Source organism: Paramacrobiotus metropolitanus, unplaced genomic scaffold (genome assembly GCF_019649055.1).
Source record: "Paramacrobiotus metropolitanus isolate TYO unplaced genomic scaffold, Prichtersi_v1.0 Parri_scaffold0000030, whole genome shotgun sequence".
Lineage (NCBI taxonomy): Eukaryota > Metazoa > Tardigrada > Eutardigrada > Parachela > Macrobiotidae > Paramacrobiotus > Paramacrobiotus metropolitanus.
Window position 1 is genome coordinate 517,117 of NW_026570250.1, and position 27,531 is coordinate 544,647.

A 27,531-nucleotide genomic window follows, 5' to 3' on the forward strand; every position below is an offset into this window, starting at 1 on the left:
AGACGCCCACTCCGGGTTAAAAATTTAGACTACGATATAATTGCGATTGCAATCAAGGCTTTAACGGTTTTACCGTACATGTGTCATGTGTGCAATAATTCTTTAGGATTTTAAAATGTTATTGGCCAAAAATGACCCTGCTGGTGCTAGAATGGTAAAAACAGGTTATAAAAATTTTATTACTAATTAGTCACAAAAGCATAGTCGCAGAATTACGACACAGTTATTTTGCAGATACTGTACAATAATTAATCATAAGGTGGATAGGTCATAGGTGTACAGGGTATCCACCTTGCTGTAATTATGACGGCGCAGTAGTAATCTTGAACACAGCACAATTTCTGTGTCAGAGCGATGGCTACTTCGCATGCTTCTTCATGTATTCTGATTTCCAGTTCTTTGCTTTTTCGAATCCATTTGTACAATTCCTAAAATCTGCAATATGGCGAAATTAATGCAGCACAAGAAAAGTGCCATTTGGCATATCTAATAAGACTTTGTCCGGGTGGCAAAACACAAATTATTCTCTGACCAACGACAGACTACAGTGCTGTAATTTTTTACAGCAGTGCAAGAATACTTTATTTCTTATATCTTATGCAATTTGTATTATGCAATTTGTATAAGTATTAACTGGTGTCATTATTTAAAATTAGTGTCAGGCGTTATATACGGCTTTATACAGTAGCTGCAGTTGTATTGTATGTGTCCGCATTCCGCAATATTTCCTGACTGGCTTACCCTTTATAGCTTGATCGATTTCTTCATATGTATTCATCACAAATGGGCCTGCAAAAGGAAAAAACATAACTTATAGTGCAGCAATAATCATATTGCACATAATCATATTGCAGCAATCATAACTTTCGTATTCTTGGGAAATAAAATTATATCTGTAGTATTTAGCGAATGGAACTATGCATGGAACGTTTATGTTTATCTATATGTCCGTTTCCGAAGGATGTACCGTGACGTGCTACCGGCTCATGCAGAGGTTGGCCTGCAATCAACACGCAGCGGACTTCTTCTGGACTGTTATTAGCCAGTCGAACGCAATCACCATCTGGCTTGTAAACGATGCAAGAATGCTCCACAGTTTCCTGTTGCTTGTCTTCAGGACCTGCATAATAGCGGGCAAAGTTAGCTGATCTGCTTACCATTAGTGAAGTTATTTACAAGATCAGCGATTGCTGGCGAAATGCGATGCTGAACACAAACAACAGAAGCGCAGAAGCAATTTTTTAACCAACCGACTGTCAGCTTTCCGAACACAGTATAGGAGAAAACGTTCCACTTCTCAGGAAATGGTTGTAGTACTCTCGAACCGGGAGCCAGTGTAAGATATAAATAATTTGTGGGGGTACGAGTACGAACAGGCGACTGCAAAGATAACAAATCCTTAATCGCAAAGAGTCATAAGTATTAAACATACACTAGTTAGCGTGAAACCGATTCCAGTAATTCAGAGAAATTCAGAAAGAAACGCAATTATTACCTACCTACCTTCTGGCCATCGTATTCCCCTGCTACAATAACTGCAGTTACACCATCCTTGGAGACAACCGGAATATCTTTGCACTTAAGGTCTTGGTAAGCAGGCTGAACTAATTTTTCATTTTGCGGTAAATTAACCCACAACTGCAGGCCCTCGCCCCCGTTGCCATAAGGCGTTTCGGAATGCAGGACACCTCGACCAGCGGTCATCCACTAGTTAAATTAAGACCATGTGAAACCCAGTGTTCGAAAATCACTTGTTTACTAACCACAAAATAGTTCTTTTAATCAACACTTTCCTAAAATGTGCGTACAGACTCTATAACAAAACTAAAACTTAAATAACCATAAAGTAATCATTCTGCTTCGTCTGTTTAAATTCGGCCTACCTGTAAGTCTCCAGTGCCTAATATCTTTTTGTTTCCGGCAAAGTCCTCGTGTTTAAAGGAACCATTCAGTATATATGTCACCTGCATTCAGCATATGCTTCATCTGTGACCCGAGAATGAAACCACTTAAATGTGTTCGTAAAGTAATAACTGTTTCTAGTACTAACAGATCGCATCCTTTATATCTGTAACAGTACTATATATGTACTGTCGTGAATGAAAGACCTATCCAGTATTAGTGGGGTACAATCCTCACTGTCCGACCACGACACAATCGGAATAGAGCAACTCTTATCTCAAACTGGTAGGAAAGTAGAAGATGGTAGAAGAAGAAGAAGATCTGGAACAAGTCAGGAACTGCTGGAACTCAGGAATCCCTGCTGCAACACAAAACACAAAGATACGAGTAATACTCACCTGACTCCTCGCTAGATGTTAGCAGAAGCGGTAGAAGCAATGTCCATCAACCTGGCGCTACAGGGCATGAAGATCGAAGGGACCGAAGGGTCAAGGCAAACAAGTGGGATCAAGTGGGTAACCTATTACGTCACGAGACTATCCGAAGATGATAATGCACGTCGACGAGATAGAGGAATGACCCCTGACGATAAGTGAAAGGTCACTCAGAGGTCAGTTTGAACAGCCTCACTTGGAAAGAGAAGACCAGAGCAAAAGCCTGAAGTTAATCAGATCGAGTAACAAGACTCTACTTTTGTTGGGATTACAACTCTTGACATTTCTGTGGGCGACGAGCGCCTTATATAGCCCTGGGCACCGCAAGTGCTGGCTCTTCGTACGCGCAGGTACGGATCTGAGAACAATAGGGATTTAGAAACTAGCCAATGAACTACGATTACACACACGTGGACCAATCTAACCGCCGCATCATTACACGTGGACTAATAAGAGCAAGAGGTCAGCTCGTACAGAAGAACAAAAGGTTTAGCTACGTCAGTGACTCGCGGTCACGTCGAAATGGCAAGTCGCGGTCAAAGTTCTCTGCTGGAGATTTCTGAGAAGTCGAAACTGAGACTCGGGGTCATGACTCGCGTAGAAGCTGTAGTAAAGCCTAAGCCGTATCGTCAAGGGTAGAAGTAGTAGTAGTACCGATGTGTACTAAGGGACGCCAGTACACGTCACCCCGCAAACGAGATTTCTCTGCATCGTAGTGGAACAAAAAGTGGAACATCGTGGAACGACGTGGAACGAAGAGGAAGGAACATAGGGACATAGGAAAAAGTATCAGCTCCATCCGCAATCAGAGTGCGACGCTCCATCCAGCACTATGAGTGCAACTTCCACGTGTCCTCCGGTGCCATAGAAAATGTGAAACGCTGATCCATAAGTAATAGTGCGAGATCCTTGAGCGTTAACTGACAGTCCGGAGTCCACGGGAATGGATGGCGGAGAGCGAGAACGTTCCAAGTTGCAAAGAAAAACATACAATGCGCAATACATACACAAACATTAAAAACACATTTTGTCATCAAAATCAATACTTCTACACTTTTCAAAAATAACTTTCACTGACTCATTCAGTTTTCCGAATTACTTAAACTACGATTTTTACAGATTACACGAAAAGATGCTCGTATTATCACATTACTGTTAAACTGACTGCGATGAGCCACTACACTACGATTTTTGGATTTTCACAGTATATAAGCCTGAAACACTGAACAACGAAATTAAAACGAAAACTCAACTTTTCATAACTTTGAACATACCGCAAGTTAACAGACTTCGTCTTCATCATCGTCATCAACTTCTTCTGAATGTAACAAACTAGCCACATACGCGCGACCGGTTTGACAGAGTTCACAATCATCCTCAAACTCCTTTATGTCTTCTTTCATATCTGGCCAGTAGAATTTTTGCACATCAGTGAAGTACTTAAATGTGAATAAATCCGCGTCGTTTTTATCATGCACACAACGTTCATGGGCTAACTTCAGTAGAATTTGTCGGCACTGGTAAGGAATGAAAATGCGATTCTCACTTCCATCAGGCGGCTTATGATACAACACGTCAGATTCAGAGGTAGTCATGCAACTGATTTCAGCACGCACAAACTCTGTAGAAGTACTCGCGTCTTTCGGATTCTTGTACAACCTTAACCATTTCTGCGTGTCAGAACACTGAGACTGCTGAACTCCCCAAAACTCAGGACTTTCCATTTCATCATACGACGGAGGCCAAAAAGTTTCGTCTTCGTTGTTCAAACGCGGCCTCGTCCAACCAGGTTTACCAACGTTTCGCGACACATCTTTCTTACGAGCTTCCTTCTTACAAGCAATTTCCTCACAAATCCTCTGGTGGTGTTCTTCACGGAATATGGCAAAGCCCTCATTGATTTTTTCAGTACTGAGGCTATTATCCTCACTGACACCCTCAATACACTGTACTGTACTTTCCACACTATCGTAGTGGACTGGCTCACCCCCGCAAACTTGCTGTTCTTCCGCATCCGAAACATTGCTTGCCGGTTCTTTTTCGGTGTTTCCTAATCTTTCAAGGTGTGCTCGCATTTCGATCGAAAACTGATCCATAGACCGTAAGCTTGCAACATACCGTATATCTTTCAACAGGTGTTCTTCAATAGTTTCCAACCTTTTCAGTTTCTCACGAATTTCTACTTCTAACTGAACTAACGTACTGAAATTAACCGACATACCGTTCGAAACATTTTGCGGTGCAAATGCGTTATTTACACCCCCGCAAACTTGACTACTACCGACACTCTCACTTACACTTTCCGTTTGTACCTCCATGTGCATCATCGTCGCCGATTGGGAATACCCCCGCAAACTTGACTCAGAACCGGGTTCCATTACTGATTGACTTACCGTATGAGTACATACTTCTGCTGGCACAACGTTCTCCATCTGCTTAGCTGGCCACTGTTTAACTGCAGAGCGAAGTTGCATAGCGAAAACTTCAGGCGCGTCTTGTGCCAATGCACAATGTACCATTTTGTACGGTACCAATTCCGCTTCTTCACAAATTCCTATACGTTCCGTGCGCATGAGCGCTGGCAAGGAAGGACCAATTCTCGCACGTGGATGTAAAAACGGGTCAAACTTATGTGCACGAATGATGTCAGACATTTTATGCGTAGTACGATAAAACATGTTCGTTCTTACCGTAGGATCTCTGCGCGAAGGACGCAACGACATAGTGTTAAAATCAAAAATTAGCGATTTAGTAGTCAAAAAGTCCATACCGAGAACAATGTGGTCTCGATTAAGGGCGGGACTGACTAAGCAAGCGTGTTCATAACCATTACCGAAAAGTGAAATGTTGAGAAGCGCACAAAGTGGATCGACCACTTGCGAGCCATACGCGCCTTCCACTAGTAAACCTTTCATGTGATCAGGGCATTGGAAAATGTATAAATCCATTTCCTTTGCAAGTTTGTAAGGAATGACAGAGATACTGGAACCAGTATCAATCATTACTTTAACTTTCTTACCAAGGATAGTTAACGTTGTGTACAGTGCTTGGGCATCCAGAGTGGGCAAAAGGCACACATCATTCGTTACAGGATATTCACTAATGTCAACTACTGTACTCGTACTCATTGCATAATTTTCAAGATATGGCTTAAACTCAAGCAAATTTACCTGCGGCAGGTTACTATAGCGAGCTAACATTTCTTGGGATGGTTCATACAAACGTGGGAACGCCAACGGTTGTTGACACGCTAATACTGAGTGCAAATTATGACACTTATAGCAAATTTCTCTGCCATTCGGTAATCGCCATTTATCTCTCTGAATCTGATTTTCATTAAACTGCGCGCTATTCTGCTGACCACTCTGATTATTGCCGTTAAATCGCTGTTGGTTATTAAAACCACCGTTATTACCGAAATTTCCATTACGATTAAAGTTATTACCGCGGTTAAAATTTTGACCATTATAACCGTTATTATTCGAAAAATTTCCATTATTACCAAAATTACCGTTCGGGTTGCCGTTACCATTTTGTGGGATGCCGACATTCACATTAACCGGTACCGGCGCTGGCGGTACACCTGCTAAAATCTGAGGCTGCTGATCGTAGTACATGGGCACACCGTGCTGCACGGGTTGCACATTATTCCAGTTTCCATTATTATTATAAGACTTTTGAAAGTTTGACCGATTGTTATTGTTAAAATTTCCGCGATTATTCGAATTTCGAAATTCAAAACTTTTCTGTGAAATAGAACTGGCACTGTTACTACCAAGAGACGCCTGCATTTTTTCAAGTTTCTGCAACCGCTCAACCATATCCTCAACTGTCTTAATGTCTGCGGGTACAGCTGGGTGTACCAGCTTTCTCGATTCGATCTCAATCCATCCAAAAGCACACCTACGCGCTCCTCCTCGGGTAATTTCAATTCTTCAAACCAGCGACAAAAACTATCTGTATAAGTATCTACCGTATCTTCATCACGAAAGATACGAGAATTCATTTCACGACGCATTTCTGCTGTAGTTACAGCCACATTAAAATGTTTCAATAATTTTGGGCGGAAAAAATCTGCCCATCGTTCGTTCGGATTTTCATCGAAAAGTTTTTTAAACCATACTGCAGCATTACTGCGAAGTGACGCTGCCACTGCTCTACAAGTTTTCTCATCATCCCAGTTATTAGACAAAATGCACATGTCAACGCTTGTGAGCCAATTATCAATAGAACCAGACTTTTTCGTGCCTTCATACGGCTGCAAGCGCATAAAATTCTCGGTTCTGCTGACATTCTTATTATTAGTTTGGATTACCTGCGCCATTAACTTAATAACTCCCATTAACTCAGGGTCTCTTGCTGGAGCATTAACATACTGCGGTGGTACGTTACCATGCGCCGGGACTTCTTCCTCTTCTTCGTAATACTCATACTGATTAGCACCATCGTGCTGGGCGAAATTATTATTAACGGGGATAAAAGGTTGATTATCGTAATAGTTATTTACACGATTACTCACGTTTGCATCACTGCCTAATACACGTGGTTCTGGCCTAACTGCCTGAGACTCGTTGTTCTGATTTGGCGGTGCAACAGGGACAAACTGCCTAGCTGGAGGTGCAATACCCCCGCAAACTTGAGAAGGACCAGAGGGAGCAACATTACCCCCGCAAACTTGAGTACTTCCAATACTACCGTTAAGCGGAATCTGCCCTGAACGTAAACCAACTGCAGTACCATTACCTGTACGCATACTACTATTCGGTTGATTATCGTAGTACGATGGCATCGAACCCGTTACATTCGGTGCTGTTAATGGAACTTCCGATACAAACAACTTTTCTGCACAGGTACTGTGCTCCTGATTTAAAACTGAAGAATACTGCTGTCGCGAATCATAAACTGAAGATTTCGAAAATACCGCGCTACCTGCTTTCTCCTTACTGACAGAAATACCCTGACCACTCGACTGACTTAATTTTAACTGCTTTTTTAAATCTTCAATTTCGTTCTGCATATCGCGCATCTTAACTTTGTAATCGTTAATGCACTTACCCCGCTCCAAGCATTCAATACGCCATTTCTTACTTTCTTCACGTGCGATATTCAGGTCAATTTCAGCCTGGTCGAATTGCCTTTTGGCATCCTTCAATTCCGCATCGAGTTCTTCATTAGCCAAAATTATCTTGGCATGATCTGCCATATCGAGCTCAAGTTCTTCGTTCCGTTCTTCCAGAATTGCGAACTTGTCTGATAACGACTTTAATTTTTCACTTACCGTATTATTGTCAGTCTGCACAAGCGTTAAATTCCGCTTTGCAGTTTCCAAATCTGCCTGCATCTTATCTCTGTTATTATTTTCCCTACTTAACACTTCATTTAACCGCTCAATTTCATCACGCGAATTGATTTGCTGTACACACAAGGCGATATAACCTTTAGTACAACGAATCAAAGTACCAAATGACTCTCTCATGACGACTCTCACTTCGTGATCTGACTGAGAAGCTTGAAGCCTTTCAGTGACTTCCTTCACTTCTTCGACGAACTCAAACCGCAATGGTTCGAAATCTTTTTCGTGAACGAACTGTCTTAAAGCAGACTGCATTGGGTGCCATGATTCCCTAATCCTACCATCTACAGGTAAATCTTCATCCAGTAACGAGTGATTACCGAAATTGAATGCCGTTTCGTTTACTTCCATAGTTAAATCTGACAACGGCGATTCATTACGCCTAGTCACGTTGTTAAAATCAAAAATGTTACCAAAACCAGTGGGTTCAGAGCCACTGTTCGGTATACTCGTATCATGAGCCACTGCACTACGATCGAGCGACTTTTGCGCTGACACTACATTTTCACTGCCCAAAGCGATTTGGCTTGGACCCGCGTTTTGCCCTACATTCTGCCTGACTTCGGAATTATCGGTTCCTACAAGCAAATTTACTGCCTCACTACGATTCCCTACCGCTGGCTAACCAGATACTGACGACACATCCTGAGGGGTCATGGCTGTTTTTTCCACATCACTAGCAAAATTGACTAATGGGGAATTATTATTACTCACAGAATTTTCACCAATTACCGGGACATTACTAGAATGTTCTTCTGACGTAACGGCTGCATTCCGCGAACGCGTTGATTTAATTGAACTGACTTCTTTCTTAGCCCTGACTTCCTCCTGATATGCGTCAATATTCTTAATCGCCCATTCCCTCGCTTTCTTGAAATCGTCATCTGACATGTCAATATACTCAGCTGGTATCGACCTTTCTTTCTCGAACCATGTCCCATAGTAACTGGGAGCTCTGAGCAACGTCGTGTTTTTGTCTTGCCAATCAACCCATTGTTGACTGCAATACGCGCTTTTTACATCCGGAGGTTCTAAACCTACTGCCCTGTACATAAGACCCAACGGGATACGAGTAGAGAATTTATATCTCTCATCGAAATCCCCTTCGTTTGCTTTATATTTCAACCTGCCTGACTCAACTTTCCTGACTGGCCAAAAGCCGTCACGTTTTACTGTACGATCGGTAAAATCCGACATTTTGCTGAATTTCAGTGCAACCGCGGCAAAACCGTACCACTCAGGTGGATTAAGTTAAGCGAAAGTTGTACTGTACCCACTGGTTGTAAACAACCAGCTCGTATTTCCCTACAATTACTGACTGACAAACGTATGCAAGACGCAATGCTTGCCGATTCTGTTTCGAAAAATTACACGAAAGCAAGACGCAATGCTTGCCGCTTCTGTTTTGAAAAATTTCCCTACCGACGGGTACAAAAGACAGGTCCGACAACTGCGGATGCTGCTTTTACTCCGAATACTGCACTACAAAGTGACTAATCCGGTATGCGGACGTTGTCGCTTGTGTACGAGTACAAAATATCTGATCGCAGGTGCTTTTGCCCGTTGATACAGATACTGTACCAAACTGCTGAATTCAAATAGAATTCCTTTTGCTGTAATTTAAATTACCAAAAACGTTCTCAGTATTAGAGAACACGACGATTTGATTGAATGGAAAAAAGTTTTCAGTATTAGAAAACTACCAGAATTTTTATAAATTTTTGACTCTCTGCATTAGAGAGCGAAACTTTTGAAAAACCGACTGCCTACGATTATCCAAGCATTATGGATACACACTACTGTTTGATACAAATGCAGCTGACCTTTGAAGTTTCAACCGCTTCACCGCAATTACCGTACAGCTATCCCATTTATATGAGATACTGTAATTTTACACAAACAATAGCTGACCTTTAAGGTTTCAACTATGTTGCTGAATACTACCGTACACTGAAGCCAATTAAAAACTCACAGTGACACTGTGTTATTTCAAATAAAATGAACGGCTATAAATTCTGCGAATTTTTTCGCGAATTTTCACTCACCGATTCCTTGCTGCCGCTGCCGTTCACTTCCAGTCTTTCTGGCTTGCCCGTAAAAAAGAAAATAAAAGAAAATCTGACCTCGAATGGTCTTACGGTGCTTTTTCAATTTGACATGTAAAATGTCGCATACACGTACAGTTTTCAAGTGCCTATACTGTACTCAGTCCGTATTGTCACCCAAAATATATATCGCTAAGTGCGAATCAATCTATACCTCAATCAAACCGGGGGACTCGGTTACCCTAGGTCGGAACAGGAACGCAGACCTCCTGCACCACACTAGTGGCTCCTAACGGACTTAATTAATGTGGGCTCTCTCGAGTTGACCACCAACCATCCTGCACCATCAAATTAATAAATCTACCATCTACAGCCTTTCCGTACCATCGGGAAAGTTCGAACCTGAGGTGGGCGCCATGTCGTGAATGAAAGACCTATCCAGTATTAGTGGGGTACAATCCTCACTGTCCGACCACGACACAATCGGAATAGAGCAACTCTTATCTCAAACTGGTAGGAAAGTAGAAGATGGTAGAAGAAGAAGAAGATCTGGAACAAGTCAGGAACTGCTGGAACTCAGGAATCCCTGCTGCAACACAAAACACAAAGATACGAGTAATACTCACCTGACTCCTCGCTAGATGTTAGCAGAAGCGGTAGAAGCAATGTCCATCAACCTGGCGCTACAGGGCATGAAGATCAAAGGGACCGAAGGGTCAAGCCAAACAAGTGGGATCAAGTGGGTAACCTATTACGTCACGAGACTATCCGAAGATGATAATGCACGTCGACGAGATAGAGGAATGACCCCTGACGATAAGTGAAAGGTCACTCAGAGGTCAGTTTGAACAGCCTCACTTGGAAAGAGAAGACCAGAGCAAAAGCCTGAAGTTAATCAGATCGAGTAACAAGACTCTACTTTTGTTGGGATTACAACTCTTGACATTTCTGTGGGCGACGAGCGCCTTATATAGCCCTGGGCACCGCAAGTGCTGGCTCTTCGTACGCGCAGGTACGGATCTGAGAACAATAGGGATTTAGAAACTAGCCAATGAACTACGATTACACACGTGGACCAATCTAACCGCCGCATCATTACACGTGGACTAATAAGAGCAAGAGGTCAGCTCGTACAGAAGAACAAAAGGTTTAGCTACGTCAGTGACTCGCGGTCACGTCGAAATGGCAAGTCGCGGTCAAAGTTCTCTGCTGGAGATTTCTGAGAAGTCGAAACTGAGACTCGGGGTCATGACTCGCGTAGAAGCTGTAGTAAAGCCTAAGCCGTATCGTCAAGGGTAGAAGTAGTAGAAGTAGTACCGATGTGTACTAAGGGACGCCAGTACACGTCAGTACAATATATGCCTGTTTACTAGCCTTTGCGATAAAGAGCGGACTACGGAAGTGTACGAAACAGTTTGTTTGACAATTTATTTGTGAGAAACATCTGCAACGCATACAGCGGCACAGTAGCATTACGTGTAGGTTTGTTTGCTATAGCCGTGATGCAAGCGCGGTACACAGTCAGTTAATTACTGTTTCAAATCCTCGATGCGGATGATCCGGAAAGCCGGCCGGAGGATGCACCTCGGCATGGTCGAACAGGAGAAAGGGATCAACTTGGAGAAGCTATAAGTAAACATAACTTGAGAATGACTGTCTCTGGATGATACTACTTTTTAGTATAACAATACTCATGCTTCCTTGTAAATATAGATGAAACCGTCAAAACGGTTGATTTATTGTATGCACGCAGAATGCCATAGGTTGTAACAGAAAACAGCACGTATTTATTTTACTTATGGTTAGGATATAACAGGTTGTACCGGCGTACTCGTACCTGTCCTCCACCAATACCGCGGCGCACTCGTGCCCCTAAAATCAATGGATAGGTTCGTAAACTTCGTATGTTATATGCGCAGTTTGCGTGTACTAGAAGTAAAGTACATATAAAATATTCCTCAAAATTGTTACGCAAAACGCGAAGACTTAAAATGACCACAGCCCAGCAGCAAAAGTATCATGTAAACTGCAGCTTGCACCACTGTTTTTCTCCTCCTGGGCAATGCATCCATGCACACACGACATTCGATACGATTTTAGTAAGAACATTTACTATAAAAAGTACAAAATAAGTCATTTCGAATTTAGTAAGTACATAATCTTCTTTAAGAGATCTTATAATTATGTTCCATACTGAAGCATGTGGTTAGCTATTAATATAGCATCATACATATATTAAAGCATTATCATACCTCGTATTAAACCTTACCTTCTCCTTCCGCTTGCTCTCTGGCTTGCACGATCTTCTCAACAGTTCTAGCCTTCAGCATTTCATAAGCAACAATATGAACGGAATATATATATACAGTAAGAAATCAATGTCACTGCGTGGACGCTCGTGCGGAAGTAGTCTGACAGGCCGTTACTGTGAGGAACGCCGTGTGAGCCGTGAGGAGCGCTACCAAGGACCGTTAGTTACTGCTTCGCCGCATGCCAGTTATCTTTGCTGATATTGGCATAATTTTTGTAGAAGCCTGAACGGAACTTCGTTCAACATAATTCACTGCGGTGTACCAGTGTTACGTTTGATTTACATCCGGTATATCAGCTAGCGAATTAAACGCTGCTGATTCGTTTGCGGCGTTACTTATGCGCTTGTTTCGGCCATTAGCGTCTTGTACACCTTGTAGGCTTGTAGCTTTAGCCTCGGATGTGACAGTGCAATAGTAAGTAATCGATCATCCACACTTTCGGTGAAGGTTATGAAATTGGGAGTGAGAGAGGAGATTAGGTAGCCGTACTCGTAGAGAAGATTGCGACAGTACTCGCATATTGTGTCATTTGTATAACGCCGTCAGTCATGATCGGGACTCTGTTCTCCCGGGTCTCACCGACTGTTTCCGCTGGGAATGGGAACGCTTTAACGCTGGCAACCGCCCAGGTAAGCTGTTACCCGTATGGAGGCGCAGGTGACGGCGTCATGGCAGTGTGCCTCTAGTCTTGGATAAGTACTTTTTTAGATCCAAAACAATCCGCTTTAGAATTCCTGCTGGACGATTTTTAAGACAATTATTTTAGGGACAACTGACAAACATTATTTTCGCACGCAGTTTTACGAAGTCAGAGTGAGACTGAAGTTACATTACGTTATTTCAAAGGATCATCATGGCGTTTGGAGGAAACGTTACTCTCGATCTCAAATTACTGCGGCCCAATAAAACTTACAGAAAAGGGGTGAGTTTTTTGTCCTGCTGATTTTGTAATGGTTGTAGTTAATCTTATGATTCTTATCAAGAAAAAACATGAATGCAGAGATTTTTTAATTTTCCATCTTATTCACAACGGTTACTACTTCTGCGGTACATTAATGCATGAGTTTGTTGGAACAGTCAAATCCCGTTGTACTCATGTTGTTTTGCACTGTTACCGCCGTGTTACGATAGGATTTGGTTACTGGTATAATCTCTGTGCATTCCTCGAGCGATACCAAACATGATGGCATCGCGGTGGCCCTGGAAGGAACATTAGCGATGCAAATGGATAACAAAAACCTGCTGCTTGAAACGTTTTACAGCTCATTAAAGGTACGTGTAATCTTACATAATATATACTCTGGTATTCTAAATGCTCTTTGTATTCGTGATTCCATCATAATGAAATCGTTGTTATGCAGCCAACACAACTGGCGTTTTCTAGCTTGGAAATGGCTAAACCGGGACGGCTGGCAGCAGGCACCACCGAAATCCCGTTCGAGCTGAAATTGGTGCAACTGGTGAATAAAACGCTGTATGAAACATATCACGGAGTGTACATCACTGTACAGGTAAGGAGTTGTTTTCTATCAGCTACGTATCATGTAAAATGTGTCGCGCTTGTCCGTTCTTACAATTTAAATTTGATTTAAGTTATTTGGTGTTTGCTATAGGAAGTTTACTCGGACTCGTTTTTGTTTTGTGTACTTTTTTTGTTTGGTTCTGTGCTGTGCTTGGACAGACGGCGAGTTATCATAATTTTTTCAACGTCGTCGTTCGAGATATTTATTTTTCTGTCTTTACACATACCACACAATGCCTTTTGTGGGTTTCTAGTATACTATAAAATGCGAGATGAAAAGATCCGTACTTAATCGAGACATCATTAAATCCTTGGAATTCGTGGTGGAAGTGCCGGTAAGCCTGGACCCATTCTTATTGACCATTCACGGAAGTTTATGTTGACTTTTTGTAGCAACCATACGATGATTCGGAAAACAAGCCCTTAACATTTAATATAACACCAGAATCCTTGCAGAATATTGCTGAAGTAAGTTATGGTGCGCTTAGATTGATTTTCGGTACGGGCGTGACGGTTAATCTGAACCGATTTGCTGAACTTTGCGTTGTTTTTCAGAGCACCAAACTTCCTCGGTTTTGTATAAAAGGACAACTGGACAGATCTCATTTTAGAATCACGGAACCGATGCTTGGAGAGGTGATTTGAATTTGACAGAGTCCTTGTACAGTTGGACTATTTGGTGGACAATGCGACGGAATGTCTTTGATATCGGTTGTTGCTTGTTTGTTGTAGTTGATCGTGGAAAATTGCGAAATAGGTATAAAATCCATTGAGCTTCAGTTGGCCCGGGTAGAAACCTGTGGCTCATCCGAGGGTTTCGCGAAGGAAGCAACAGAAATTCAAAATATTCAAATTGGCGATGGCGATGTGTGCCGCAACCTGTCTATCCCGATCCATATGGTCTTTCCGCGTTTATTTACGTGTCCTACTACAATTGCCCCAAATTTCAAAATTGGTAGGAACTTGCGGGAACCTTTATGGGATAGTCGATTTAAGTATTACAAAGCTTCTTTATTGCAGAATTCGAAGTCAATCTTGTAATCATTTTCCAGGATGATCACTTAGTGATGGAGACTTTTGAAATAAAGCTGATTCGTCCTTGAAATGGATTGTCAATGCTAAAAAAATATCTACCTTAACTTTTCGATTCCGCAGATGCTTATGGTTTACGGTGGTATGGTTTTTGTTAGACTGTTACTAATTACTAATTATATTTGCTGTTTCTGTGATTCCTTGCAATGCGGTGTTACTTACTTCATTGTGCGTGATTGTTGTGCGTTTTTATTTTTTTATATTTTATTCCTTTGATACATCGACTAATTGTCCATTTTTTATTTGTCATTGTCTCAAGTAAATAGAAAGAAGTCAAAGAATATTCGCAAAGAATGTCAAAGAATAAACGTGGCTGCACAAAAAGATAAAGGCAAGAGTACATAAAACTGGAAAGGCGCTAGCTTATCTGCGTTATCCTCTGCAAGAGATCAAAAACAACAAGAAATCAAATTGTGCACATTATGGGACATAAAAACGCACTTGCAAAAGGACGGATTTCACGTGCAACGGGCAACCAAAAATAATCACTCGGACGAAAAAGGCTAGTAACGCAGAGGGGCACACGAAAAAATGTACAGTAATATCACAAAATTTGAGATCGCACTGAATTTATTTGCAAAAGGGGATCGCAAAAACCGCTTCCGCATTCCCAAGACCCGAATCGATACTGACTAATCTTTAACTCCAGGCAGAATTCCCACGGTCTCTATGCTGGTTAAATTTTCTTGAATCTCAGCATTCTGCAGATCTTCGGCTAATTCCTGCAGCCGCATTTCCGCGATGGCACTTCTGATGTTATAAACGCCAATTTCCTCCTTCATGCGTTTCATAGCGGCACGCATACTCGTGATGGCAAGACGATCAGCGGCACTGTTACTCTTCGCTTCCAACTGTCGCTTGAGCTTATCAACTTCCGCCGTTACATCCGCAAGTTTCTGGGCATTCGTTTCCACTTCCGTATTATGGGCTTCGTACTTCGCTTTAGCGGCAGCTAACTTTGCACTCACAATTCGATATTTCTGCAGTCACAATGTCACATAATAATGCATGCTCACACATCTTCAGTTACGAAAAGAGATAAAAAGCGCCGGGTTTACCTCGATTTTGTCTTTATTATTAACGCTAATAAACTTCTCTCGATTGCGTAATTTCTCCATAGAACGTCCCATTTCTGCGCTGACATTCAACAGTTTCTTCGACACATTCCCTACATTTTGATCCAACTCTTTCCAGCAAACATCAAGCCTTTTAATCCGATCACTCCAACCCTGTCAAACAAACGCAAAATCAGATCATCAATACAGCACGCACATCGCCCCGCATAGCACTTCACCACCACTTGAGCAACCGTAAAACGTACCAGCCTATCACTACCCATTCGATCCGGTTGACCGAAAAAAGGTGCCACACGATCTGCTTCCAATTGCCACTCTTCGGCAGCTTTCTGCCGGGCCTTCACATCCGATGCGGACAAGGCATCGCCGGGAGAAATTCCCTCGTCATCGACAATGGCGTCTGCCACTTCCTGTGAGTAGGCAGAAGCTCTGTATGCCAAATCAGGTTACGTTGTATCAATTTTGTCGGCCTCACCTCCTGTTCCCAATCATAAAACGGTATGCTATGAAAATCTTCCGCATCCTCGCCTCCATCCAGGCCCTCTTCGTCTAGATCTTCCTGATGGCTAACAGCTTCGGGAAACACGGGCGGCCGAAATTCTTCCCGTTGTTTCAAGCATGCGGTTGCCAGTTCATACAGGACAGCAATCACATCAGATCCCGACCCACTTCGCAAACGATGTGAAGTCGTTTCCACTGGAACAGCCTGCGCGATAGCGTAAACACTCAATAATTAATTAATTCCGGTATATTGCAGAAGTGATTTCTGAACTCGTATGGCGAGTTGATCGAGATCCATGATTTTCATATGAAAAGATTCGTGCAGCCACCTTTTATGCTTAATTCCACTAAAAATTCGTCTCGCTCATGCAAACAACGAATCTGATACAAATGATCGATTTTGACTGTCTCTGGTTCGAACTCACTTGTAAGCAAAAACGTTTAGAGCAAAAAAAATTTTTGTGTGACCAGTGGCAGTGCCTTTCAAAATTCATCAAAACATTACCCTATTCGATCTTACATGGATGTTCCAATTTTGCAACATGGAAATTTTTTAACTATGCACGGTAAGGTATACCGTATTCACAAATGCCAACACCGCAAGCTCACCAACTTTCGCAGAGATTCCAAAATACTGGTAACTGTTAAATTGGGATCGTCGCGCTCTTCCGGTGCTCGCAGTTGAATCCCAAGCTGGCCGATCATCCAAACGGCCAAGGTAGCAAATGTCTGAAACGTCATGGTTCCAGCATTGAGATTTCCCGATAAAAAGTAATTCCTGTAGAAAATACGCCATCATTTTGCATCAAGGCATGCAAACTGCCACACAAAACTATATCACTCAATTGCTATACTTTATTTTAATAAATTATAACTAGCTAAATAATAAAAAAATCGATATGCTCTTAATAATCTGTAACCATTTATAAAACTAAACGAGAATGACAGTACATCTGCAGTTAGACCAAAATTAAACCTGATCCAGCGGTACCACTATAAAACGAACCTGGGGAGGTTTGCCATGCCCGATCCATTTTGCTGCAGAATTTGGTTATAGTCAAGAAGAACCAGCTTCTCGAGCAATCGTTCCATGCGGAGCACATCCAAATATTTGGCGCCTGGTGATCGCCGGGTAAGGTTCAAATGGAGATCTCCGCTGGGCACAGGTTGATCGTCAACGGCATTAGTGGTCAGCTCACTGCTTTCAGCGTTTTCAGCAACACCAGCCGAGCCCTTCGACTTATCTTGGGATGGTATTCGTCGAGATGGTTTCGCTGCCATTCTTCCGATTTCCGAAATAATGTCACAATAATGCTTCCAGAACGTTCGGAACACAATTGACGATCAATACACAGAGGCAAGCAGCAAGCTGACTATAAACTTGACATCCTTGATCCTGGCGCCTCTAAATCGGATCTGATGGGACTCCAGAGATACGCATTATTCATGGAGTACGACGCATGGTCCTGCATGGATGCGAAAATCAATGCTTTCGACCGCGTTTACGGTTTGCTGGTTTTCAATAACTAATGTGATCAATTACACATCCCCAAGCTGGTAGATCACTCCCTGTGGCCTACCGCCGTGCTTGTCATTTAAAATCGACCTCTAAAACATGCAAAAATTTACTGTAATACAAGTGTAATAAGTAATAGTAAGTTTAATCATTTTACCACGGTAGCTAAATTCCTAACAATAAAGTAGTAACTTCTGACTTGTCGTTATAAAACAGTGAAAAGCATTTTAGTGGTGGGATAATTTACTTTATTATGAGTGCAATAGTTACTTACTTATAACAAAAACCTTCCCGAATTGATAAGTGCAAGTGTAGTGTGTAGACGTAATATTTGGATGATTGCTTGTGAGCTCCGGAAGTTATGATAATTTCCATGGCGTTGCATAATTCCATATTTGCCTGCCTGTCTATATTTCAAAATCTAGACGCCTTTGGGGCGGAGCCTGTTCGCAATCTCGCTTTTTGATTCGCTAAAAAGCGCAAAACGTCACTCAAGATTTCAGCAATCGCTGCCATTTGAATTCGACTGTCCTGACCAGCAAATTGTGGGTTAGAATTGATAGAAGAAAGAAAATTTTCTTTTTCCCGACCATTCGCCATCTTTGCATTACGAACCTGCGACCTTATGTGAATATTGCCAACTTTAAATTTCAAAAACGTTCCCTAACAGGCTTCCCGTTTTAAAATGATTAACCGCAAGCTGCGCGCACTGGGGTATCCGGAGGCTCCGCGGTTCAACGCCAACGATGACATGAGTATCCGAAAGATGGTGGTTTGGTTAGAAGATAACGTTTTCTATACGGAATTATCTGCTGATCTCCTGGATGCCCTTCATAATCTCAATCATCCCGAATGGAATACCGTCTTTGCTACGTACCTGAGCCAGTGTTTATGCCCGTTTAGTATCAGCGAGCGTACCGCATGTGTCGACTGGTTGCTGCGCGAAGCCGTCCGAATGGTTGCCGAGGATTCCAAGATCGCGGATCCTCTTCAGAATGCCCCTGACAATAAATCCTTCTCAGGAACGGACGAAGCATTGCTTACGAAGCTGGCTCAAAGTGGAGTGCTTCCCGACGCAGTTAGCAAGATGGTAGCTGTGCTGCGCCTTCCTGCGCATCCGAATCCTATGGTGACATTCCAAGCTGTTACGACCTTCCTCGAATCCTGCCAGAATGTGTCACTGAAAGAAAATGTGGACGGGAAAAATCCGGTGTTCAGCTTGGAGAATGTTACTCTTGGAATAGAGACTGGAGGTACGTCCTAGGTTCTGCGGCCTATGTTGAAAAAGTTGCCGTTCAGCTAAGGTTCGCAAGACGATCAGCGATAAACGTTTTTTGTGCGAATGTAAGTCAGTAGTCAGCTCGTCATTTTTAATTTCGGACATAACAGGTTTTCGTCGTTAGCAGTATTAGTCGCCTTTCATTAAAATTGGTGGTGGTGCCCTGTTACCGTGAGCACTAGGAGCAGTAGAATCGAATAGGTTTCGAGTTAGTTTAGTGTAGGTAGTAGGTACATTGTATGCTAGCGTTCCACAGCTTTCAGCCTGTCAGGGTTTGTGCCACTAAAATGTGGCTGCTTAGAAATTTGAGTTATTCTGAATAATTTTGAAAATTTGCTGTTTGCCCTTCGAGTTTTTGTCGATACGACTTTGGTACCAGCCATTTGTAATTCGCTGCATTGGTCGTAGCTTCATAAGGCTTAAATCCATGTTTTATGAATCAACGGTAGCGTTCACCTACAGTTCTGTATGTAGGTGTAAAGTTCTTGTTTCGCGTTCCCTTTAATCAGTGTTGTAATATTATTATAAAATAATCATGTTCAAAATGCATTTTTTATCGCAATTCGTAGTATGACCCGTGTGGGTACGATATAGTATTCTTATTATGCGCTATTTACCAGTCAGTGGCAGTCACCAGTCTCACCACGGAGTACATAATGTATGTACAATATGATACATGTGACCATGTCAGACCTTGTTGTTTTGGCGTTTATGGGCCGTGATTTTACGTTCATATTTTTATTGTTATTCCAGTTGTTGGATATTTATATTGATATGGTTAGAAATTTTAGCGATCGTTATTGTTACGATTACTGAAATTTCTTGACCTTTTTCTCTTTGTACTAGTAATAATCAGGTGATCAAATTTGTTGGTCCAGGCTCCTAGGAGTGCACCGGTAATTTTGATGGCGAGAATTTTTCTCAAGGCGGACACGCGAGCGTTTTTAATGTATATTTCGGGTTTTTCATTTTCGGTAATCCATATTTCATGTACTTATAATGAGTTTTTAATGCCCTTGCAGCAGGGCTTGCAAAACTAATTTTGAAACGGGCAGTTTCAGGAATGGACATCGCTAGTGATAAGTAAGCTGTAAGCACAATGCTTATGCATTTACAATAATAAGTACTAACAACTATATTAGTCATAATTCATATTAATTATTATTTCCGACTTGCGCCATGGAGCGCCACCTACTATCAGTTAGCTTCTACTACAGTGCCACTGAACTCAGTTTTCCGGAGATAAGCAGCTGTGAAGTGTGAATTCGTTCACGTTTAGAAGCCTTTATGTAATCTTTCAGTCTAATCAGCAGTATAGCGATCATACGGGTTATACATAGTTTCTGTATAGCGATCATACGGGTTCATGTGGGTAGCATTTTTTGTTCCCCATTAGCATTAATTAGTCTGCCTTTCGGTTTTAGTATACACGAGGCTTACTAATATGCAACATCGACAATCACGCTGATTAGCGTATCTATGATATTAACCAATAACCAGAACTTATTATTTCAGATAAAACACTGAATGCTGCTTGTAAAGTCGCCCGTTTGCTGCATGTTCGTGAGCTTCGTCGGTTGCAGACGGAAATGGACAAAGTTATGGTGGCCGCACAGGCGATCACGGCCGATCCGAAAACCGATGAGCAGCTTGGTCGAACAGGATTTTAATTAATATAAACATCAAATACAGCCAACAAACCAGCAAAAGTTCGGTGAGTCAATTGTTCAACCATAAATTGATTATCGCTATACAACAGCGACAAAGATAGATATTCAAGTATATGTAAAGGCTGGATTTTCCTCCCTTATACTTAAATGACAAATCTCGCACCAAAATCCGTAAAACTGATGAAACAGCTCAACAAAAGAAAGAAACAAAACACAATATCACTTCAGGTAGCGAAATGCCGATACCTTCAATAAGAAAACATTCCTAACGGCTAACGAGAGCCTGCATGACCCAAGCATCAGTGCCATACGTAGATTTAAATGGACAAACGCTGGTGTTGTAAAACAAACATGGCTCAGATTAGTTTGGAGTGCGACGCCGTAATGCCCAAACCCAGCCCATTCGGCGTCACAATAGGACTACCGGGTGCACTGTGGAACCCGTTGGCACTGATCCCGTTTGAGGGCGCTAACAGAGCTTGCAAATTAGGCTGATAAGCAGTCACACGGGAAGCCGCTGTTCCACCCAAGGATTGCGCTCGAAGCGACGTGGGGCTGAAGGTCAGCGAAGCGGGATTGGCCCCGGCTATCGTGCCCGTAGTACCAGAAGCAGGCTGGGGGAGAATTGCGCGTTGTGGGGCTTTGAGGATAGCGGGGGACTGAAGAGAAAGTGGTAGGGGCATGGCCACTTCATCCTTGCGAGGACGCTTAACAGCCACAGGTCTCGCGCTCTGGGCGCGCTTGGTTGGTTTTTTCGCGGATTCCCGTGGGTCTACTGCAGGCACAGAATTTTTTCAGCAAGTGCAATAGTATGAGATGACAATGCTGAGTTGAAGCAAGAAATAGCTTGTCTTCCTTATTGAAAAACGTTTCAAATGGGAAGATTAAATTTGAACTGACCGACAGCCTTTTACTAGTTCTTGGTTACACTAATTTACCGTTCCGCTTTGCGGCATGCATTTCAGTAATAAAGTACACCAGATTCTGAATATTTTTTTTCTTAGGTAATAGCCTCAGCGCTTTCATTTCAAGTATACTCGCGCTCTTGTTATGAGCTGTTGTTATTTTGGATTATATAATTATATAAAGCTCTATATTTTCGAATACCGTAATCGATTCTATTTTAAATTCGAATGCACTTTTTTAAAATTTAAGGTGTATCCAATAATTATAAAATTCTTAAATCCACGACAACAAAAACATCTGCAACTCAGAACACACAACAAACCATGCTAAAATAGAATAAAAACAGTATTTACAAACAAATTAACAAAGCTGTCTTTGGCAGATAAGTTACCCTTTCAAAAGCAAGAGCCCGAGCTTACCGGCGCCGAGCAATGCATCCGTTTTCGGAATGCTCTCATTTTTCTTCGCCGGTGCTCTGCTACGCTTCACTGCCGGGGTTTTAATCACATTGGTGGCGATGGGCGGGGGAAGGGCCGGCGGCATCGACATCACAGCAGTTAGTAAATTATTTTTGTTTTCCGATGCATCCACAAACCCGTTTGGTTTGGCCTTCTTCCGCGGCGTTTTGGGTGTTTCATTAAGGGCTTTGGTGGCATCGGTTGCGGCCTTAGTGGGACGGGCGCGCTTTATTGGGACGGGCACCGGACCCACAGTTATGCCCTCCGCTAGTAGTTTCGCCGCAGTTTTGGGAGTTTTCATAGGAGCTTTACGCTTCTTAGGGTTATTCTGAGAAGGATCCAGGGAGGAGGACAGGGAATCCACTTCAGATTGTAGAGGCGTGGCCGGGGCTGAGTCTAAAAAGTTGCGGGACGGATCCAGGGAGCCTTCAGCCAGTGCCTCAGCTGTTGCCATCAGTTCACTTGCTGTTGCCAAATTCTGAATATCCTCCATGTCCAGATCGGGGGTGTCACCTAGTCGAGAAGTCAAATCCCGAACGGCTGCCGGTGAAAAATAGTTGTGTTCCTGTGAAAGGTCAAATTATGTTAAGAGTTACTGCTCGCGTATGCATGAAGAGAGAACAGCTTTGTTTTCGTAAACTCGTAATACGTTTACCTGTAGTGGCTGGCAAATGCTACTGCACGCTACATGGTACATATCGTATTCTTCATCGGGCGCCATAGGTTCCACATCCGCCGGGGCGGGTGTCCAGGTTAAGGCAAACTGATAAATGTCCTCAAGGATGGCATCGGTGAGCGCTTGACGTGCTGGGTCGTCGGGAAATGTAGAGGTGTCCGTAATGATTTCCGGATCATACTTGTACACTCGGCTGTAAAAATACGTTTAATACTGGGCTTATCTCGACTGTTCGCAGCACAACGCACTCTTTGTATTTGTGAAAGACATTCCAATCAGGATTGTCAGACAGATTCGCTATCTCGAAATTGCTATCTGCCTGGATCATATTGAGATCGTAGGACTCCAGGTATTGCGGAAGCTTGTAATAAACAAATCTGCGCCTAAAAAGGAAAACAATTTCAACATAGTTCGAGCATAAAGTTTGTTTATGAAATACTTACGTTCCACCTAGTCCAATGGTACGGCAACCAAGTACGGTTTTCATCACAGTCGAACCTCCCTTTACTATCACCGGACATTCTTGAAAAAAGAATCCATCAAGCTGGCGTTCTACATCATTAGACTCAGTCTCCCAATCCATTTTCTCCTAAAACAACACAGTTACTTATGGCAATATTCCGGCATGTATATGCTATCGCAAGCTAATTTTTAAGCTAAATCAGCAGTTTCCCTTTTTTCTTTTGATTACTGCGCGTGTATTGAACCATAATGCTAACTCAAACGAGAGCAGTGCATTCACCTCGACATAGCGGCAGTCTTTACGCGGAACAAACGTAAATTCACCATCCGGGCCCCAGTACTCGGGCGGTTCATCGCCGTTATACTGGGCTTCGGATACGAGATTCGGATCAACTACTAAAGGCGCTGGGAAGTCCTTCAGGTTTGGATCGTTCTCCACGTCGTAGCGCGGCGAGCGGGCTCGAGCATCATCTCTACCCGAAGCACGCATGTCGTTCCACGAGTTCGTCTGCAATAGCGTTAAGCCTTATGTAATGCTGCAAAAGTATGAAGTAGAAGCTCTTCCTCACCTCTACACTATCACTGTCATAAATCTCTGACATCTCTTCCACACTTTCCCCTGTTTCGTACTCGTCATCTTCTCCCCCATGTGTCCCATCGTCCGCTGTTTCTGAGTCAATCAAATTCAGCTGCGTATAGGCCGACAGAATGTGAGCATACTGCTCTCCATAAGCGTCGTCGAAGTAACAGTGGTTAATGTGAAACTCATGCCGTTCCATTTCAGTGATACGAATCTTCAGAATTTCACGTTCTTTCATGCGTTTTAAAATTTCCCTGCAATACCAAAAGCACAATGTTATGCAGTATTACGTAATCAGTTTCCAGTCGCTTCACTGTTGCTCCAGTGACTCACATTAAGCCGTCATTCATGTACTGGGTGTGGGCGATCTTCAGTTTGTACATAATAATGTAATTAAGCTCATCGCTTTTTCGATTCTGTGAAACAGAAATAATTGTTAATTAAATTAATGATGTTACTCATGCCATAATCAGCAGAAAGCAGTGATTTACTTTTCGTGTTTGCATTTTTTCAGCCCGTCGCCGAAATGCTACATACGGATCGTGCCCAGAAGCCGCCTCCCGTTTATTATCCGTCTTCACTTTTAACAGGAGCGGATGTTTCTAAAATTAAAACCGAAATTATTTATAATGAAGGTTTTCTGTAAGTTGTTCTTTCCTACCAATTTCTTTCGACGCGTTATCCAATATTTGGACAACGCTGTCACAATCTCCGGTCGCTCTTTAATAATTTTCCCGGCATCTGTTTCACTCGGTTCCTAAAGTGTTTTAGAAAATTGAGTTTTATTAAAACTGCGATGATTAAATTCAAATAATTTACTCGTATTCCGACGGATTTTTCCAGTCGGTCGATGGCCATTTCAAACCGCTCGGTGGTGATATTCAAGGCGGCATTTTGATCTAACCAGTCTTTGTCGTCTTCATCGATACAGTAATCAACAACGTCCGGCTCTGGCCCCACTAAAAGAAAATCATTTGTATTACTGCTTCTGATATGAATCTGAACCGCACATTTGTTTCACCACATACAAAAACCAGCTTTTTAACTTCTTACCACTTAAACCTTGCACCCGATAAAGTTCATTGTTCTTCCTGTAAGCGGCGGGATACATGCGATCGTAGATATCGGGCTCCACTTCCATGAAGTCGGGCACAGGAATAATGACTGTTTTCGTGTCACCATACTTCTGGGAAGCAGTTAGTGCCAGTTGCAGATGGTGTTCCTAAGAAATAAAAATTCAAAGATATTAAAATGTATCCTTGTTGAATCGTTCACGTCAAAACAGAGTTTAGAAGACGATCCGTGAAATGAGTACTAATAATTACACAGTGATAATTAGGGCTTTTTAGTTTTGTCTAATAATTCTCACTTTAGAAAAACAGAGGAAAGTATTAGTATTCCGGTTCGGTAGCTTAATCCGACCGGAAATAGCCGGAAGCAGTCAAGTTTATTACGTAACTTTACGGTCTTGACCTACGCCCCGGCCCTACAGTGAATGCGACAGCCCTATGGCCATTTAACTTAGCGTATTTGTAAATTGTAGGCACAGCAATTAGCTCAAGAAACAGGTAACTGAAATGTACTACCACTAGAAACCATTTTTGTTTTTCGAAAATTATCGATTCTATCTTATTTAAGCAATCCCATAATTAAACAAACAAAAAAAACTATCATGGGCAACATGCGGTACAAAAAAATTATTTCCAGAATTTAATTTGTAACTTGTTTTCTTGAAGCTCATTTTTTGCGAGGTAGGTACGAGATAGATAAACTGTAAAACTTACTAAATTAATAATAACCTAACTGTTTGAAGTACCACTTCCGGCACGTACTATGCACAATCAGTGCCGGTGCCGGTGAGGCGGCACAAAAGAGGGATTTTAAATCTTCAGCAGTGGTTTAAACGGTTGAACTTTGCAGTGTGTCGCTACGTTCGATGCCATTGTCGATTCATTAAACTTCACGTTTTATATTTTCATAAAACTTGTTACTGTAATTGTTTGTAAACGGACAGCCGAAAGCTACCGTATGGTGTTTTAAAGTTTTGTACGGTATCCGTATGTCGTCAGTCACCAGTGCGTGCCTATAGTTATACTACCGCTGGTATGCTGTATTCAAATCAAGCAGAAGCGAATCGAAAATAACCTAAACCTGAACACATCAAGCGACAATCAGGAAACTAAATGCGTATTCGTGAACCTGCGCCAGTGGGCGTAACAGACCAATCACAACGCACTCAACAAGCAGTTGTACAGCAGCGCGAAGACCTCGAAGAACCGTCATAACGAAGAACCAGAAGACTACGTACCAGCTCTTCTTCCTTCTCCATTCCAGTGGGCAAACTACTGGCTGTCCTGACAATCCCAGAATTGTCAATTCTATCCGGTAGTTCATCCTTCTGGGCATCGTAGATCACCATCGGCTTACTGGGATCCAAGTTTCTGGTGCGCATATTTTTGCTCATTTTTGGGACAGTTGGATGGCGACGGTTGCCCTAAGATGAGAAAAACTGCGGCACGCAGGCCGAGAAAAAGTTTCACGGTTTTCAATTTAGCTCATTTTGAGTAAAAGTTGAGGTGTTTGAAAGAATTACAAAAACAAAAAATAACAAAACCAAATCATTCATGTTGCTGGAAAAAGGCAGCAATATGATAACAGGCCCTCTGCTGCAAAAATATGAGGTTCTGCTATGCGTAAATGCCACGTCGCACTGCGATGCTCTGTGTTAGGGCGAGTGCGTTTCATTTCATTTCGTAAATTGGAAAAGACAGCCAGCAAGTTAGCATGGCGCGTTTGCACCCACATTGCTGCTTGGAAAGATGACGTCAGATTGCCTCGTGAACGATCACATCCTGAAGGCATGGTGCTAAGGCGCTACGGTGTTATTTAATCATGATATCATAGAACTCAGCCTTTCGGCGGGCGGAAACAGTAGCCATTTGTGTAGCGAAGTCCGCCATTGACTTATGAGTACTGCAGCAGTACAAACACGTTAACGAGAGTAATGTAATTTTATATACTTACTTATATTTTGAATTTACTTGCTTTAGCGCTTACTTGCTATACTGTGGTAGTACTTATTACTGTATGAACATGATAGATCAGTAGATACGAGAATGGGTTGGAAGCCGGAAGTAGTTAAACGAAATTGAGGAAGGAAGTTGAACGAAATTCCAGTAAATACAAAACAGTACTATTCGACCGCCTTTGTTTACAGATGCAGACAAATGATGCAATGTTTGATGCGCTTTGTGGCTCGCTGTCTTCCCATTTTTCATGTTTTAAGAACTTCGCAAAATCTGTTATCGGAAATTCTTTAATAAAACCAATACTACGAGTCTACGAGCAAGGAAGAAACGTGTAGGTACGTAACGAGTCTCATAATTTTAAATAATCAATTACCAGTATTATCAAGCATTGTGTTTACGGATTAAATATGGGATTTTGACCGGATTAAGGCCGACAAGCATGGATTAAGTCAGCGCAGCACTCTAATAAAAAAATTAATAACCTGTGATTCAGCAGTGCGTATCTCCGTACAGGGGATTGAATTAGACAGTTGGAACTTAATTAACCAACGTACTTACATACTTACTTATGTAAAAACCGGCGCACAAAAGAAGTGACCACACGGGCATGGACTGGTCAGTGGTCACTGGTGGATAAGCGGGATAGCAAGTGAGAAACTGGAACGACAGTCAACCACTGACCACTCCCATGTGGACCGGATGTCACCCTTTACACTTC

General features: G+C 42.3%; 5 protein-coding genes across 10 annotated transcripts in view; 2 read left to right on the top strand and 3 right to left on the bottom strand.

Moving 5' to 3' along the window:
* LOC129588534 (pirin-like) lies at nucleotides 1–12,407 on the bottom strand. Its single transcript, XM_055482797.1, has 9 exons — nucleotides 12,004–12,407; nucleotides 11,572–11,606; nucleotides 11,268–11,360; nucleotides 1,884–1,964; nucleotides 1,504–1,707; nucleotides 1,251–1,380; nucleotides 968–1,120; nucleotides 742–789; nucleotides 1–435 (listed from the first exon to the last, which is right to left on the bottom strand). Exons 1-9 carry the CDS (start codon nucleotides 12,062–12,064, stop codon nucleotides 359–361), a joined length of 882 nt encoding a protein of 293 aa, XP_055338772.1. The 5' UTR covers nucleotides 12,065–12,407; the 3' UTR covers nucleotides 1–358.
* Nucleotides 11,964–14,992, top strand: LOC129588533 (vacuolar protein sorting-associated protein 26C-like). 3 transcript variants are annotated; one of them, XM_055482796.1, is made up of 9 exons: nucleotides 11,964–12,675; nucleotides 12,893–12,968; nucleotides 13,178–13,318; nucleotides 13,408–13,557; nucleotides 13,823–13,903; nucleotides 13,962–14,036; nucleotides 14,124–14,204; nucleotides 14,301–14,523; nucleotides 14,589–14,992. In XM_055482796.1, exons 2-9 carry the CDS (start codon nucleotides 12,900–12,902, stop codon nucleotides 14,669–14,671), a joined length of 903 nt encoding a protein of 300 aa, XP_055338771.1. In that variant the 5' UTR covers nucleotides 11,964–12,675; nucleotides 12,893–12,899; the 3' UTR covers nucleotides 14,672–14,992. The 3 variants fall into 3 exon arrangements, with proteins under 3 accessions (XP_055338771.1, XP_055338769.1, XP_055338768.1); XM_055482794.1 differs by having other exon boundaries at nucleotides 11,969–12,675; nucleotides 12,813–12,968; nucleotides 14,589–14,991; XM_055482793.1 differs by lacking the exon at nucleotides 11,964–12,675 and having other exon boundaries at nucleotides 12,736–12,968; nucleotides 14,589–14,991.
* Nucleotides 14,892–18,135, bottom strand: LOC129588532 (intraflagellar transport protein 57 homolog). 2 transcript variants are annotated; one of them, XM_055482791.1, is made up of 7 exons: nucleotides 18,028–18,135; nucleotides 17,244–17,845; nucleotides 16,847–17,015; nucleotides 16,212–16,442; nucleotides 15,982–16,146; nucleotides 15,719–15,889; nucleotides 14,892–15,640 (listed from the first exon to the last, which is right to left on the bottom strand). In XM_055482791.1, exons 2-7 carry the CDS (start codon nucleotides 17,516–17,518, stop codon nucleotides 15,293–15,295), a joined length of 1,359 nt encoding a protein of 452 aa, XP_055338766.1. In that variant the 5' UTR covers nucleotides 17,519–17,845; nucleotides 18,028–18,135; the 3' UTR covers nucleotides 14,892–15,292. The 2 variants fall into 2 exon arrangements, with proteins under 2 accessions (XP_055338766.1, XP_055338767.1); XM_055482792.1 differs by lacking the exon at nucleotides 18,028–18,135 and having other exon boundaries at nucleotides 17,244–18,003.
* Nucleotides 17,977–27,531, top strand: part of LOC129588535 (RNA transcription, translation and transport factor protein-like) — an 11,399-nt gene continuing 1,844 nt past the window's right edge. Inside the window, exons 1-3 of one of the 2 annotated variants that reach the window (XM_055482798.1) lie at nucleotides 17,987–19,006; nucleotides 20,548–20,746; nucleotides 24,299–24,901. In XM_055482798.1, coding sequence (XP_055338773.1) covers nucleotides 18,439–19,006; nucleotides 20,548–20,702 — 723 coding nt within the window. In that variant the 5' untranslated portion in view covers nucleotides 17,987–18,438 and the 3' untranslated portion in view covers nucleotides 20,703–20,746; nucleotides 24,299–24,901. Of the gene's footprint in view, nucleotides 19,007–20,547; nucleotides 20,747–24,298; nucleotides 24,902–27,531 lie in introns of those variants that run through there. The other variant, XM_055482799.1, reaches the window with a different exon arrangement.
* Nucleotides 20,687–26,515, bottom strand: LOC129588529 (enhancer of polycomb homolog 2-like). Of its 2 annotated transcripts, none has more exons than XM_055482783.1 (13): nucleotides 26,093–26,515; nucleotides 24,838–25,006; nucleotides 24,604–24,743; nucleotides 24,446–24,541; nucleotides 24,276–24,386; nucleotides 24,118–24,200; nucleotides 23,774–24,038; nucleotides 23,485–23,712; nucleotides 23,186–23,331; nucleotides 22,991–23,125; nucleotides 22,722–22,935; nucleotides 22,028–22,631; nucleotides 20,687–21,474 (listed from the first exon to the last, which is right to left on the bottom strand). In XM_055482783.1, exons 1-13 carry the CDS (start codon nucleotides 26,246–26,248, stop codon nucleotides 21,059–21,061), a joined length of 2,763 nt encoding a protein of 920 aa, XP_055338758.1. In that variant the 5' UTR covers nucleotides 26,249–26,515; the 3' UTR covers nucleotides 20,687–21,058. The 2 variants fall into 2 exon arrangements, with proteins under 2 accessions (XP_055338758.1, XP_055338757.1); XM_055482782.1 differs by having other exon boundaries at nucleotides 20,687–21,477; nucleotides 26,093–26,514.